Consider the following 15564-nt stretch of genomic DNA (forward strand, 5'->3'; position numbering starts at 1 on the left):
TCACACCACCTGGGTCCCTGAGATTGGGCACAGGCTTGGTGGGAAGTGCCTAATCTTGAAGCAGGGACAAGATTTGTTAGTGGGAAACTGAGGACCTAAGTCAAATGTCAGTCAGAAGTGTTGACTGATAGCAGTTTGCCATAATTTCCCTGTTTCCTAACAGCTGCTGCTTTGCCTTTCCCTGAAGACTAGGAACAAACTCCTTAGAGAAGAAGTACCATTTTCATCCTTAACAGCATGATTTTAGTTTGGGGTACAACTGCTACTAAGTTTCCAGAAACAATAATCCAGTTATAAGTTGTACAAAATTCAAAGTAGGGCCAGTGAGGACAAAAGGGGTTTTTGTTAGAAAGGACACCCCACAGTTCAACAAAGCAAGTTTGGTTTATTTGAATGGTTTCATTAAATAAGTCTACAAAGGTAACAAACTGAAGCACAAAGCGCAATCTTACAAGAAGCGCAACACCCGGAGTTAGTGCAAAATGTACAGTTAACGGCTGCTGAGAAACCCCAAGGTTTGAATTCAGTTTTAAACAGTGTACATTGTTAAATAACGTAAGGAAAACATTTATAATTCAGAAAGTTCTTTTTAAATGTGGAAAAAGATACTCAAAGTGTACTATTAACACAAAAATAATTTAAACACTTCAGTAGCACTAGCTCGTTTCTCTAGGCTTCAGTTATTTCATCCACAGGAGGGGGAAATCAACAGTCAGTAAACCTTTGTGAAGGGGGTACAGACTTCAAAATGACTAAGGCCAAACACCACAAGCTGTATTTGGCTCCCTCTATTGCTGACAGGAAGCACTCAGTCATCCTGCAACCCGCTTCCCTCCCACAGTACTTCTCACCCTCTCCCAAAGGGAATAAATGAATCACCACTTTGGTAGCAGGACCTGAAACAAAAGCCCTGCTCATTACACTTCCTTCTCCTAAAACTTTCAGCTCTTACTTTTATCTTTGGGCCTCGACCAACTTACTTAAAAAGAATAGGCCTCTTAAAGGAAGAAACCAGGCTCTCGCTAGTGTGGCAACTCCTGGGATGTGTCAGTTCCCAACTCACGGTGAAGGAGGAAGCACCCAAGAAATGACGAGTTCTACTTTTCTCCACTTTTCCAGAATATTCAGATCCCAAATTGCCAATTAGGTCCCTATTGCCAAAATATTAGATAATACTGGTTGGTTGCTGTTATTTGGAGATATGGGTATGAAAATGTGAGAGTATTAGTTCTAATATTAAAGGCAGCAACAATAGGTTCTGACTGTGCAGCCATTTGGACATCGTAGAAGGAAATAAGCACTTTTTGGACATCATAGTAGGAAAGGAAATAAGCACTTTTTCCTGCAATGCTTAGAAAGTCAGAAGTGGGTTGAATTCCCACAATACAGTACTTTAAAGCAGAGAAATGTGTGGTACATGTGCAACAAGAGGTGGGGGCAAGCAAGCAGGTTTCCTTAGAGCAACATTTTCCATCTGTGACTTGGCACTGTCATCCTTCCCAACTTAAAATCTAGCCCACTCCCTTCTTCTAGGTCTTGTTTGTTCACTGGCCAGGTATCACCTCAAACAAGCTTGTCCCCCACATCTCCAGTCCTTGTCTTTCACACAGCTCACAACCCTCCTCATTCTTTCTGAAACAGAACTTTGTTTTCAACCACTGATGCCAACTTCACTGTGCTCACCTTACACCTGCTCTAGGCAAAACTGTTGAAAACGACTGAAAAAAAAAAACAAAAACAAAACAAAAAAATAAACCAAACCAAAACCAAAAACACTTTCATTTTCCCTTTGGCATATCCACTGCTGAGGTCACGTGGACCTAAGATTTCTTTCCACATACCCTTTGGTGACCTGGGGTCTGGTAAGTTGATGCTAACAGCAGAAGCAATAGAAGTCCAAGGCACTAAAATATCCAGCAAGCAATACTGGGAGAACAGAAGTATTCAAGTACAGTAATTTATACAATTTTACATTCACATTTATTTATCTAATACAATGGAAATACAAAGGAAAAGTTAAAGTGTCTTAATAAGTAAAGGACAGAGCTAGCTTTTGTGTGTGTGTGAACCTTTTAAACCTTTCAATTTTTACTCTTAAAACTAATGTTGTCCAACAACATTTATATATCACAGTGTTTCCACATCAAAACTGATGGCAAAGTTACATGTCCGCAGGGAACATTGTTTTCCCTAATTGCTAATGCTGCAGTCAAAGCTGCTAATATCGTTTGCTTAAAGCATTAATGACCTATGTAAGAAAGGGTTGCAACCCCAGTCCCCTGGTGTTTTTCACTAGGTTGTAAAAGGGGAAAAAAAAAGTGGGGGTAAGGGATCAGAGTGGGAGAGAACCTTTTGTCTTAAGGTGTGCACTGTTGAGGGAATAAGGAATTTGGGGTACATGTCAAGATTAAGAGCTCTACCCACTTACAGATACATACGGGGTTTGGCTTACATTGAGCTCTTGGGGCTTTCTGGTAACAAGGCTCTTTTCTAGCTCTAGGCCTTACTGGTGGGTACAAAAACAGAAAAGCAATCTCAGGCAGCCCTTACACCAGAAAGCTGTTCTTTCCTTCTTTTTTGACTCCAACAAATGGAGAAGGAGGGTAGTTCTCCATTCTGAGGGCTCAAAATGGTATTAAAAACATTCCCTTCTGGCAAGAAATAACCAGTTAAATGCAGCACTAGTAGTTAGTATATAGGCTACTTCCCCACCCCCCACCCCCCAGCATTCCATTTCCTGCCCCCAATTCTACTCAGTTAACATCCTTGCCGCTGACTAGGTGGTCCGTAGGTTGGAACCTGGGGGGTTGCTGATGGACTTCTGCAAATTGCTGATGTTGAAATTTTGCAAGGATGCGGTTCCTACAGGTTGGAACTGGCCAAGTGGCTGTGGTGCTGGACCACCTGTTCCACTCCACTGAGTGCCAAATGGGGCAGCTGGAAAACCATACTGCTGTGGGGGGCACATGGACTTGGTGAAGTGACCTAGAGAGGTAGCAGATGCTGCAGAGATGGGGGTAGAGCCACCCAGGTTTGAGGTCATGGAAGTGCACAGCTGCCCAGGAGCAGAGAACTTCCTTGCCATTCCAGGGCCCTAAAAACAAGAAAGTAGCAATGAGATTTTGGCATAGGTGAATACACAGGCACAAAATGGGTGATACTGCAATGCTGTTCTAGAGCTGAGATGTTCTAATCTTAACACTATCAAAATAGAACAAAGCCTCCCATAATATTTATTGTCTCTACCTTAGCAAGGACTGAACACTAGGATCTGAGCTGTGTATGTATGTCCCAGGTGTTTATGTGCTGAAGGAAAAGGGTACCAAAGTAATTGTTGCCTTGTTTTCTCAATAATAATTAGGATCTACAGGCTACTGAAGAAGGTGGTGGTAAGGACATCATACCAGCCTTGGCAGTCCCTGACATGTCTGTGTGTTGGTAGTCTGGCAGGTTAGGAAAAGGGGAGACTCACCTCATAATTCATGTGTCCTTTGCTGCCTCTCCTGCCTGAAAGATTCATGGCATCTCGGGCCCAGTTGTCTACCAACTTGTGCAGGTCATCTGTGAATGTACCCTTCCTACTGGAAGTCATGGCAGGAGGCTGAGCCTGGGCAGCCTGGCTACTCACTGTTCCTCCAACAGTATTTGTGCTGCTGGTCCCTAGAATTGTAAGTAATACAACATTAGTATTAAAGTGGGGTCTAGAATAGAACTCTGGGGAAAGGGGGAAATGTCACAAGATAATGAATGGCAAGCCATAGAATGGGGAGAATATTTGGGAAGCCATGCAGGAGAGAAAGATTTTGAAGTATTACTTATCTGTTTGCTTTTGCATAACAGGTAATGAAAATGGTTTTTCTTCCACAGCTTGTAGATAAGGCTCAAAAACTTGGAATGATGGCACGCATGAAGGGGAAAGGCATTTTCTAACAAAGCATTTTTCTCACACTGGGACTGTCTGCCAGAACTCTATTCCCAGCAACATACTGATGAGGGAGTGGTATGGTCCACAGGGCTGGCTGCTACGGAACCCTGTAGAGAGCAGGGCCAAAGAAGTGCTGTGCACTGGGCAAGTTATAGTACAAAGGCAGAGATCAGTGCTTCTGTGGAAAAGATGGGGTTCCCAGACTACATGTATACTGTGGCATTCTTTAGATGCTCTTAAACAGAAAGAAATAATGAGATGCAACATGCTTTGTTATGTTGGAACCATAAACATAAATTTGTAAAAATATAAATTTGGAAGGAGTCAAGGCTTTAACTCCTCTCAATGTATCATAAGTAAAGAACTGAGATTTGGCAGCAGATATGCCTGAAATTTTCAGCTCCATGAAGTTATGATTTCTTGAGGACTTAGGTTTTAATTGGTCAAGGATTCTCATCCCTTCTCCCCACTCTTCCCAACAGAAGAAGCACTCCTGGGTAGAAGCAACAGGAAAATGCAGCTGAGGCAAGGGTGCAGAGGGGAGAGGAAGCATAGAGGTTATGATGAAGGATTTCTATTTCTATGGTTTGATGAAAAAGAAAGGAGGAGTCTGTGTCCTGCCTGATTTCGGTTCAGCTGGAGGGCACACTGAAGGTTATTCGAAGAGGCAAGTTTTAGGGAAGAGGGAAAGAAGAGTCATGGTCTTATTTTCGGTTTTTATCCCCCACTTTATTAGCAGACTTCACATTTACTACACAGTAAATAAAGGTTACTAAAGTTGTGAGCCAGCAGGTCCTACCATCCTCAAGGAACTCTGGGACCAAGTGCATGCGTTTTCCTGCTTTCAAACGCCAAGCAGCACACCAGAGCACAGCAGCACGCCTGAAGCAGCCCTACCTATAAATACGCACTATAATCCTCTGTTGGTACCAAGAATGTGTCTATTTTACCACGTAGGGAATATGTCTCTAGCTAAAAGCATGTCTGTGCTAGAGAAAAGCTAACTTGGGTAAAGCTGCAGAGTGAGGATGCTTACATGCTTCTGTTGGCCGATGTGGCAAGACATGAATTGTTGCAGTCACATGGTGCCTGCTAAAACTGCAGGGGACTGTTACTATACAGGGTAAAGGTAGAGTAATATACCTACAGTACAGGAAACCAAGTGGGAAAGTGTAAAAGCACAGGAAACAGCCTTCCTTGAATAGCAAGTGTGGGACAAAGGTGCAGTGGGAAGAAGCACAGGCCATGAGGATAGGCAGTTACAACAGGGAGGAAGCCCAGAAAGCAGGCATGTGGCATGCACGAAGACTAGCATCCTGGTGGATGACAGGTCAGATGATCAAAACAATAAAAAGTATCCACAAGTGAGCAGACGCCAGATGAGAAGCCAAGTCAGGTTGAGCACTGCTTGTCCAGAGAGCTCATGCCAGAAGTCACACTTCTCTAGTCTGATGCTACTTGCTCTTGATGCAGTGAGGGCCCTTTAAAACTAAATGCCATTCATTTTAGTCTACATTCCTCAATATTGTATTCAGAAAATGAGGTTTACCCTATACGTGAGAGTCACCCTACAGTTAGTTTTTTATTGTAGTTTCTGACTATAAAGTAGGATTAACAAGCTTTCTGCAGAGTGTGATTACTTTAAAATGTTTTCAGTCCCCCTGAAAGCTTTATAAAGAAGGATAGATTTTATTTCACTAAATTCATGTTCTGAGTTTCTTCTATCCCTATGCTGTCAGATAAAGACATGTCTATCAGGTGTTATAAGCCATATTTACTGCCAGAGAATCCTGCCCATAGAATTTTCTTGTTAACTCTCTATATTTTTATAACATGTTGGGTGCTAAATTCTTAGCATTTGCACTTTATTTTAATGAGAAAACCCTAGGCTAAAAAGCCAAGTTCTACTAACCAAGCAGCATTCCTTTCTCTACTAGCTTAGCAACAACTTCTACTGCGATATGAATGAGCTAAGAACATGGCTTTCTGTACACCTAGATCATCACTGAGTTTCTAGTGTGAGCAACTATGGCGGGAGTATGCTCCGTGCCTCAGAGACTCTTCTGTATGGATCCTAGGCTCCCTCCATCTCCAAACTCACATCAGTAGACACAGTGGATCCACGATTAACCCAGCTGGGCTCACAGGAGAGCACTGACTATGAAGTGGTTTCTCAATCTGGAAGTAGTAGTAATTAAATATGGCAATTAAGCATGTTAAGGAATATATCAGAAAAGGATGCAGGAATGGATGGAAATTAGGAAACAGGCAGTTAATGAGGCTTCAAAGTTCAAAGAACTCAGGGCTTTGCAATCAGGACCAAAAGTAACAGAAAGAAAAGATAATTACTACAGAGCTGGTTGCAAGGACAGACTTTTTTCACCATCTTCCCTGAAGCACAAAGAAAGAGCAGTGTGTTAAAGAAATATCAGTGTAAAATCTTTACAGACTCTCCAAACAGCACACAGAAGCCCAGCAAGAGAAAGCAGGAGGGGACATAGCTGGGTGGGACCTGGTAGCCCTAGATGTAAATACAAGTCTATGGGTAAATCTAAGTGGCTTGTGAGTATTAACATAATTATCAGATGAACTATAAAGCCTGGATGACAGATGCTCAGCTTTTATACCTAATCTGTTTCTAAAATATGATGTGGCATTAAGGCTGTAGAGGAGGAAGGACAGGTCTCACTGCTTGAGTTTCAAATCTCCAAGCATACTTCCATTGATCTTGTCCTACTTCCTGTTTCTCCTGCTGGGTTGTTACAAAGCATTTAAATCAGTACCATTGTTACAGCTTTAAGTTAATTTAAACTGGTTGTTATATTTCCACATCCTAGGTACACACCCGTGTACACACACACACACAGACCCACACCTATACCACACACACAGACTTGCTCTTGCTTCCCCCCATATGCTCCATCCCTTCCAGAAACAATTTAAAAGTATGTGGAAAACAAGCAACCTTTAAATATGGATAGAGCATTAAGCCAAGCCGTGCTTCCAAACTATTTTTGAGAACATAGGATAATGTATCCAAAACTAGTAAAGGTCTCCCACTCTTTCAAGCACCTTTTTTCTATGTCTTTTTAAAAATCTGCCTCCTAGGATTTGTCCAGCAGTTTTACATGACATATTATGATGCACCATTGATAGGTATAAGGCCTTTCATTTTCAAACAGATAATACTGCCTATACTTAAGAGTATGCTGTGAGATACAAAATTAATTCAGATGGTGCACATCAGATTTCACAGAAAGAAGACCTACTTTGCCTTTTTTTTCCCCTCAAATGTATCAGGCTGTGTATTACAGGCCTGGTACGTGACATTTTACTGCAAAATACCCACTCTATTATTAATACCCTTACATCTTTCTAGCTGGACATATAAATTAAATGCTTATTCAAGTGTGCTCATAACATATGTAGTCAAAGCTACATTAATAAAAAAAAAAAAAGCTATTGATAAATGCATACCCAAATTATGCATGCTTGGAAACTACCAAAATGGACACCGCCCTCCAGCCACTTTGTTGAAGAGCTCAGCCCTGGACCACTGACATGTGTGGGAATGTAGTACAAGAAGGCTACAGGCAGAAGCGACCCATAACTAACTCAGGAGAACAACAACAGGGGAGCAAGGATGACAAATATGTCAGTGAGGGAAACAGAGGTTAAATCTAATACACATAGGTACAAGAACAGAGCAGAGAGCAAATTCTTCCCACCATGAAGAGGCCAAAGGCTCCCTGAGCCATACTTAGAAACACTGATGGCTTTAGCACATGCATTTAAAAGCACTAATAACCACACCAGAAGTTTGAGGCCTTAACCGATTGTTATTCAAACTCTAATCAAGTTCTTTGTAATTTTTTTCTTTCAATATACACTTATTGGCCACCTGCTAAGTACCAGATGTTTTTATGGACAATATCGTATTTAAATCGCACAATAACCCTAGGAAGTAGGCACTGACTATTCATTCCTTACCTGGAGAAGACAAGATAGGGCAATTTGTTCTTGTGCAGATGTCATCTTATTCTTAATGATTAAATAAAGATTTATTTATTTTTATTTCACATGTATGGGTGTTTTGCCTGTGTGTATGTCTGTGTACCTTGTGTGTGCAGTGTTCTAAGGCCAGAGGAGAATGTTGTCCCTGGAACTGGCACTGTAGACAGTTGTGAGCTGCCATGTGGGTGTTGGAAATTGAACCTGAATCCACTGGAAGAACAGCCAGTGCTCTTAACTGTTGAGCAGTCTTTCTAGCCCCACGTGGACCTTTTTCTTTTGGTGAGTGCTCTTCTGTGTACAGGTACATGTGGAGGTTGGGGGACAACTTCAGGTGAGGGTCTTCATGAGAACACCTAGGCTTTCCTGAGGAAGGGTCTCTTATTGGTCTGGGGCTTGCTAACATGGCTAAACTGATTTTGCTCATGAGACCTGGGATCCTTTCTCCAACGTTGCTACTACTAGGATCACAGTACAAGCTGACATGCCAAAGCTTTTAGCTTAGGTTCTAGGGGTCAAACTCAGGCCCTTAATCTACATAGCACGTACCTTTCTGAAGTACACTTCTAGCTTCCTGCACCTTATTTTTAAACAGAAAGTGGGGAAATTCTATTAATATTAAAATGACAAATTTCATGTGCAAGTATTTAGCTTTGGTCTTCAAAAGAATAAATGCCTTGTTAAGATAACTATACTAACTGTTGTCTGAACTAGTTTCATGGAGTTGGCAGTAGTAAAAAGGAGTTTCTAGCATCTTTTCAACTTGTACATACTCAGGCTTAATTGAGAAGGTGAACTTTTACCTTCAGTTAGGATTGGTTAGGAACATGCTTCTTGTCCTTTTTTTTTTTAAATTTAATTTTGAGAAAGGGACTTGCTATGTAGTCCATGCTGGCCCCAAACTTGCAACCTTTGCTCTTCTCTAACATGGGATGCATGGGCACATACCACCACTAACATCACCAAATATGACTGTGTATTGCAGCCTAGGATAGATCTAAAAGAAACAATTCTATCTGGGAGTTATTTGAAACCTCTAAAAACTTACTGTTGTTTCTGGATCATTTACTATAATTAATATGGGGACCCAAACTTCTGAGGGTAACAATCAGCCAAGCCACTGAGTAGATGAAATATAAAGGAGACAAATGAAAATGGACTGCGTGACAAATCAGATCCAAAGCAGCAGAAAAACAAGGACAAGGAAGGAGTAAAGGTGTTACACACAAAGAGCCAAGCAGGGCGTACTCAGAAATCGGGTCCTCCTGCCACCAGGTTTGAATGTCACCTGCTCAGATGCACAGTTAAACTTCGCACAGCCTGTGAGAAGGGAAAAGGAAAGAACAGAGAGGAGAAGAGACAACACAACTACAAGATGTTAGAGCTTGAGGCTGGAGTGGTGACACACTGGATGGCATGTAGAAGAGTGAGATCCGCAGGGAAGTCCATCTGCTGTATGAGACAGAGACGCCAGACCTCACTCCATTGGCAGAAATGAAGCTTTTTTTCGGTTGGAACAATGCTAGCAACTTTGTGTTGTGTCTTATTAAGCAAATACATTAACTGGGTGAAGGGAAAATTGGATGTCTAGATTTTATGTAATTGTGCAAGAGGCACTTACTTTTCTGTAGTCTGTCCACCCATTCCTTTCTACCCAAACATCCAATTCAGAAGAGAGCATCCAGATCCCCTGGGATGGCTGTGAGCCTACACGTGAGTGCTGTGAACTGAACCCAGATCCTCTGCAAAAGCAGCTAGTGCTCTTAACCACTGCTATACCCAGTCTCTCCTTCCAGTTCTCACTTAAATTTACTTACTAAAAGCTCTGTGCCATAATGTTTTGAATAATACTAAACAAAACATTATTTTGGAAAGTAGAGTATGGATCAAGAATTTGATCTTAGAATATTTCTCTCTTGGAGACCCTCTCACTTTCTGGAATTTTTTTATTTTCCTTACTAAATCAGTGTTCACCATGTATTAAGACAATAGCTGCTAGGGCCAGTCATCCCAGTATGCTGCTATCATGCTAGAAGTTTAAAAGCACATTGGCTTAAGGAGAAAAAAAAAAAAAAAAAAAAAAAAAAAAGGAAGAAATTTGTTTTTAAAAACTGTCAGCAACTCCTTAGAATTTTGTCCACAAGTCTTGGCTTACTGTGAAAGGTTAAGATCTAAGTCTTAAGTAAACTATACATATAGGCTGCAGGTATAACGATCACTCTTTGAAAAGAAGCTATTTCAGAGCTGGGTTTGATGGCTTACACCTGTAACTCCAACATGCGGGAGGCTGAAGCAAGAGGATTTCCAAAAGTTCAAGATTAGCCCGGATTCCTCATTGAGTTACAGATCAGGGCAGTCTAGGCTACATAATGAGGTGCTGTCTACACAACAACGAACAATAAGAAGCTATCTTACCAGATGGCTGGAAGCAAAGAGGCCAGTGATTCTAATCCCTATTCAGCTTTCCTGCTAAGCTCAATGGCTAGCCATTACTCAGCTAATGGCAGTAAGTTATTAATATTGTTTTTGTGCCAAGTATGGCAATAATTCTATTTTAATGTTTCTGGAAGGTGGTGGTTACTTTGAATTCTTACCTTGACCTGGAGCAGAAAGGCTTGGTACTGAAATGGCACCATCACTGGTAAAGGCTGAATAGAGGTTGTCACTAGAGGGAGATGGCTTAAGAGGCTGTAACAGCTGGTTGTGTCCAGTCTCTGGGGTGTTGCCTGGGGGATGGAGGGTCTGCTGGGGATGTAAGACTGAAGTTCCACTCTGACCAGACAGGGTACCTATTGAAAGACAAAGAAGCATGAAAAACCATGTAGAAGGGGCTGAAAATATATTTCAATTCACTAAGCATTCGTGAAACACTGGATTTCATCTCTAGCACCACATAAACTAGGGTATGGTGGTCAGCATGTCTGTAATCCTTGCATATGGAAAGTGGAAGAATGATCAGGCATTCAAGGCATTAACTACAGAGTGAGTCTAAAGCTAGTTTGGGATACATGATAATACCATATCTTCAATAAATGAAAAATTAATAAAACAAAAAGTAAGAAAAATAAACCCAACAACACATAAATCTTTCCTAATACACTGATTGTTTCTGTTTCCTATTTGTCCTGAGTGGTAAAAATAAAAAAAATACAAAAAACAAAAAACAAATAAACCCAGAAAATGACAAATGGACAAAAACTGTACTGACATGAAGATAAGAAAAAATAAATTTATAAACATAGGGTTATTAAGAATTTCTCCTCAAGAATACTAGCTTTAGATAACACACAGAGCTCACTAGCCTGAGCAGAATGTACAGTAAATTAGACTATAAGATAGAATACAAAGCTACTTCCATAATCACTGCTTTCTGCCTATTAGAAAGATGGTGACTATACAAACAGGCTGTTAGTCTCTGCTTACACTTTCTTATAAACATGCTCGATTTAAGATATATAAAAAGGAGCTAGACAGATGGCTCAGTGCTTAAGAACACTGGCAGCTCTTGCAAAGGAGCCAGCTTAGATTCCAAGAATCCACACATCAGCTTACAACTGTCTGTAATTTCAATTCCAGGAGATCCAACACCCTCTTCTGAACTCCTAAGATAACTTATACATGTGGTGAACAAACAAAAACACACAAGCAAAACACTCATAAATGTAAAACAATGCTTAAGAAAAAAGATACAAAGAGTGTTGAATGATGATGTAAGTAACCACTGACTAGTGAGTATTTAAAACTTTTTGGATAAAAGAAAAAGAATAAAAAAATAACAGTAGGGAGTTATGAGTTATGTCAACTGACCATAATTTCTTGGATTCTAAGTTACTAATTAAATAGAAATGCACTAAAAATTATGTAAAATCCAGAATCTGAGTCTGAATTAGCCACTCTCCTATAAAGACACATCTCTATTAATAGAAACTTACATAAATTGGTCAAGTACACAAGAAAAGGTCTGAATAACTATAAAAGTTTCTAACTAATAGAGAGCAGGTAAAAATTTGCATATGCCTGCTTTCCATACTTCGACTAGACCTAGAGAACAAACATGAAATCAACCCACTTTAGCCTCTTTTAACTTTGAAACCAATTAGCTGTCATATACTACACAATTTCAACAAGGACAAAACTTTCTATCCTATTAAAATAGATATAGTCTATTATGAAAAGTTATGATTTCCTATCTTTGATTAGAGTCACCATCAAGTTCTTTATTCTAAGACAGATACATGAGATGCAAAGCTTCATTTAGGGTATTACCACTTAGGCACACCCAAGTCTCTGACAGCTACATTAAGTTTATGCAATTATGGTCAATTCACAGACATTTTAAAAAGAAAAAGGAGCTGGAGAGATGGCACAGAAGAGCACTGCCTGCTCTTCCATAGGTCCTGAGTTCAATTCCCAGCAACCACATGGTGGCTCACAACCACCTGTAATGGGATCCATTGCCTTCTGGTTGTCTAAAAAAAAATCTACAGTGTACTCATATAAGTATAATAAATATATCTTGAAAGAAAGAAAGAAAGAAAGAAAGAAAGAAAGAAAGAAAGAAAGAAAGAAAGAAACAGAGAGAGAATCATGAGTTTAGAGAAGTGGCCCAGTGGTTAGGAACACTACCTGCTCTTCCAGAGGACCTGGGTTCAACTCCCAGCACCCACAGGGCCACTCACAACCATCTCTAACTCCAGTTCCAGGAGACCTGACAACCTACACAGACACATATGCAGGCAAAACACCAATGCACATGGAATAAAATACATAAATTAAAAAAAAAAAGGAATGTTTAGTTTACTACACAGAGAATGCATAAGGATCTGATCAAATGTTGCATTGTATGGATTGATAGAACTAAATGTTTATCCTGAAGAATAATCATAAAGATTGTTAGTAAGATAGATAATAACACTGATTACATTAAAAAAAAAAAAAGCCTACTTCTTAGTGTCAACAGTGGTTCCAAATATACCAGAGATAGAAAAGTCAAAGAAGAAAGAATATTAGAAAGTCAAACACCTTACAATGCAATAGAAGTTAACCAATGTTTAGTAGTTACACACAGTGGAATACAGAAATACAAGATGACTGACTTGAGAGCCCAGGGCTTTGTACCTGAAAGCTGTGGGCTTTTATTGCCCAATGAGCTGCTGCGACTAGACTTGCTGCCTTTGCTTTTAGTAGGTCTCCTTCTTCTCCCTGACAGAGGAGCAGCTGGGGGAATAATGACAGCAGGGGGAACCTTGCCCAGTTTAGTATACAAAGATTCAATCTCATGCTTCTGGCGACTCTGCAGGTCCTGAATCTCTTTAAGATGTCTACAAAAGATAACCAAACATAGATAAGAAAGAATATAACCATCATTGTTGAAGTAAGAGTTAAAACATATTCTTAACCTGCATTCAAGTGTTTAGACAGCTATGAATCCTTTTGCTAAATGTGCTATGAGATTTTAGTTTGACAATTCATTTTTGCTCGTCTCTATTACACATTCTAGCAAGTACCTAGCCTAAATGATAGCATGCTACAGACAAAAAGGGTGGGTAAAAATGCTACTGTGACCCAAGTGACAATTAGCAAAACCAATCACAACTGCATACTGTAGTGCTATTACTAGATTCATGTTAGAGACTAACAACCAACCAAGAGTTGTTAGTGACAGCTGGGTAGTGGTGGCGCACACCTTTAATCCCAACACTTGGGAGGCAGAGGCAGATGGATTTCTGAGTTCGAGGCCAGCCTGGTCTATGGAGTGAGTTCCAGGATAGCCAGGGCTACACAGAGAAACCCTGTCTCGAAAAACAAACAAAACAAAACAAAACAAAACATTGTTAGCTATTAACAGAGCTAGAAAGATGGTTTAGCAGTTAAGAGCACTTTCTCTTCTTGAAGAGGACCTGGGTTCAGTTGGCAGCACCACATCACAGCCAACAACCATCTGTAACTCTAGGTCCAGAGAATGATATTGTCTTTTGTCCTCCATGGGCACCAGGCATGCACATGATGCATATACATATATGCAGGCAAAACACTTATATATAAAAACAACTTTTTTTAAAGGTACCATAATAAAAAATAATTTAATAATATCCCCAAAGTAGAAATGCCATGGGTCCTGATGAGTACAGGACAACCCAATGAATAATGTATCTGGTAAATTTAGCTTTTGTGTATCACTTTCTGTTCAAAAGGGATGTGAAATTAGCATCTGTATTGAAAAGCTATTAATACCAGGTGAGATACTAACACTATTTTACATGAAAAAAATTACTTACTTTTCTCGTAGTCGTCGCAGTTCTAACCTTAAGTCTTCATCTTCAATGTCAGACTCATTGTCACTACTCATGTAAGAGGAGTTGAACGAATTACTAAGGCTTTGACTTAGATTCTGGATGGGAAGGCTCTTTGAACACAGGTGAGGGGGAGAGTGTGGACTACCTGAGCCGTCCTCTGTACCCCTACTTAGAAAGGCAGCCTCCAGGTCTGAAGAAGGCCCATTCAGATGGGAAGGTTCTGCCAGCTCAGGCTTCTCCTTCTTTGGTATCACAGCAGGAATAACAGTTTGTTCTGAATCTCTGAAAGGAGGAGAGGTCACTGGTCCCTCTTTTTTGAGCTCTGTGACCTTATCTTCAGTTCTTGAAACAGAGAAACGACCCACTTTGTTGGCTGTGGTTGTCACCTGAAAACGTCCAACCTTGGTAGGCTGCCCTGCTTCTGACTTTGCTTCTGGGGTAGGTGTTTTGTGGGTGCTGTCTGGCACATCTAAGGAGATGCCAGAGATAGTAATTCCATTAGGCTCTGGCTTTACCAGGGTACTCTCTGGACTACTACTCGAAAGAACTGATGACTCTGACGTGCTAGATTCAAAATGGACTGACTTTGTATCTTCTGACCTATTGTTATGCTCTTTCTGGGCATCATCCACTGTAACTGAAACCTGATGAAAAAAAAAGAGAATGAAGTATAATTAAAAAATGATGTCCCTGGCTGGGGTGGTGGTGCACACCTTTAATCGAAGCACTCCAGAGGTAGAGGCAGGCAGATCTCCTTTAAGTTCAATGTGGCCTATATAAAAAGTTCCAAGCCAGCCAAGGCTACATAGTGAAACCTTTTCTCAAAAACAAAATGAACAAACAACAACAACAACAAAAAAAACCCAAAGCCAAACAAAAGTGTGTGTGTGATATATATATATATATATCTCCTAAGCTGGAAAGCCTAGCTTAAAGAGGGAAGGAGGCCAGGAGGGGCAGGGGATGAAGGAGAAAGTAGGATCAACTTATTTTCCAGTGAACTTGTGGAATTTCTTCACTTAGTCTCTTTGATCATTGTGAAGTAAAGCGGACACCTATTACAGAGAACATGCATCAGTATTGAGATGCATATTCTCAGTGGCTGCTGACTAAATGATTCATTTTTACCCCTCATGTGATATTACACAAATTCATGTCTCAGTCAAATTATAAATAACAGGATAGAGGATTTTGAATGTTTCTTATGAATAGATTATATCCAACAAATTTCACATGTTAGAATCAATAGTAAGATCATCCATGCCATGTTCATCATATAAATCCAGCCTATTTCAAACTCTTAGAAACTTTGTGAATAAAAGAAAAAAAAAA

At 40.3% G+C, this 15564-nt stretch overlaps 1 protein-coding gene across 18 annotated transcripts in view; it reads right to left on the bottom strand.

Moving 5' to 3' along the window:
• Window positions 1–365: 365 nt before the first annotated feature.
• The window catches only part of Wnk1 (WNK lysine deficient protein kinase 1), a 124255-nt gene continuing 109056 nt past the window's right edge, over window positions 366–15564 (bottom strand). For 8 of the 18 annotated variants that reach the window (XM_076940449.1, XM_076940447.1, XM_076940439.1 and 5 more), the window contains 8 exons: window positions 14215–14876; window positions 13055–13257; window positions 10531–10725; window positions 9164–9256; window positions 6275–6316; window positions 4547–4573; window positions 3473–3660; window positions 366–3094 (listed from right to left, as the gene is read on the bottom strand). In XM_076940449.1, the coding sequence (XP_076796564.1) occupies window positions 2777–3094; window positions 3473–3660; window positions 4547–4573; window positions 6275–6316; window positions 9164–9256; window positions 10531–10725; window positions 13055–13257; window positions 14215–14876 (1728 nt within the window). In that variant the 3' untranslated portion in view covers window positions 366–2776. The remainder of the gene's footprint in view (window positions 3095–3472; window positions 3661–4546; window positions 4574–6274; window positions 6317–9163; window positions 9257–10530; window positions 10726–13054; window positions 13258–14214; window positions 14877–15564) is intronic. The other 10 variants (XM_034511988.2, XM_034511982.2, XM_034511985.2 and 7 more) reach the window with 7 other exon arrangements.

The sequence above is a fragment of the Arvicanthis niloticus genome, chromosome 9 (assembly GCF_011762505.2).
Source record: "Arvicanthis niloticus isolate mArvNil1 chromosome 9, mArvNil1.pat.X, whole genome shotgun sequence".
Lineage (NCBI taxonomy): Eukaryota > Metazoa > Chordata > Mammalia > Rodentia > Muridae > Arvicanthis > Arvicanthis niloticus.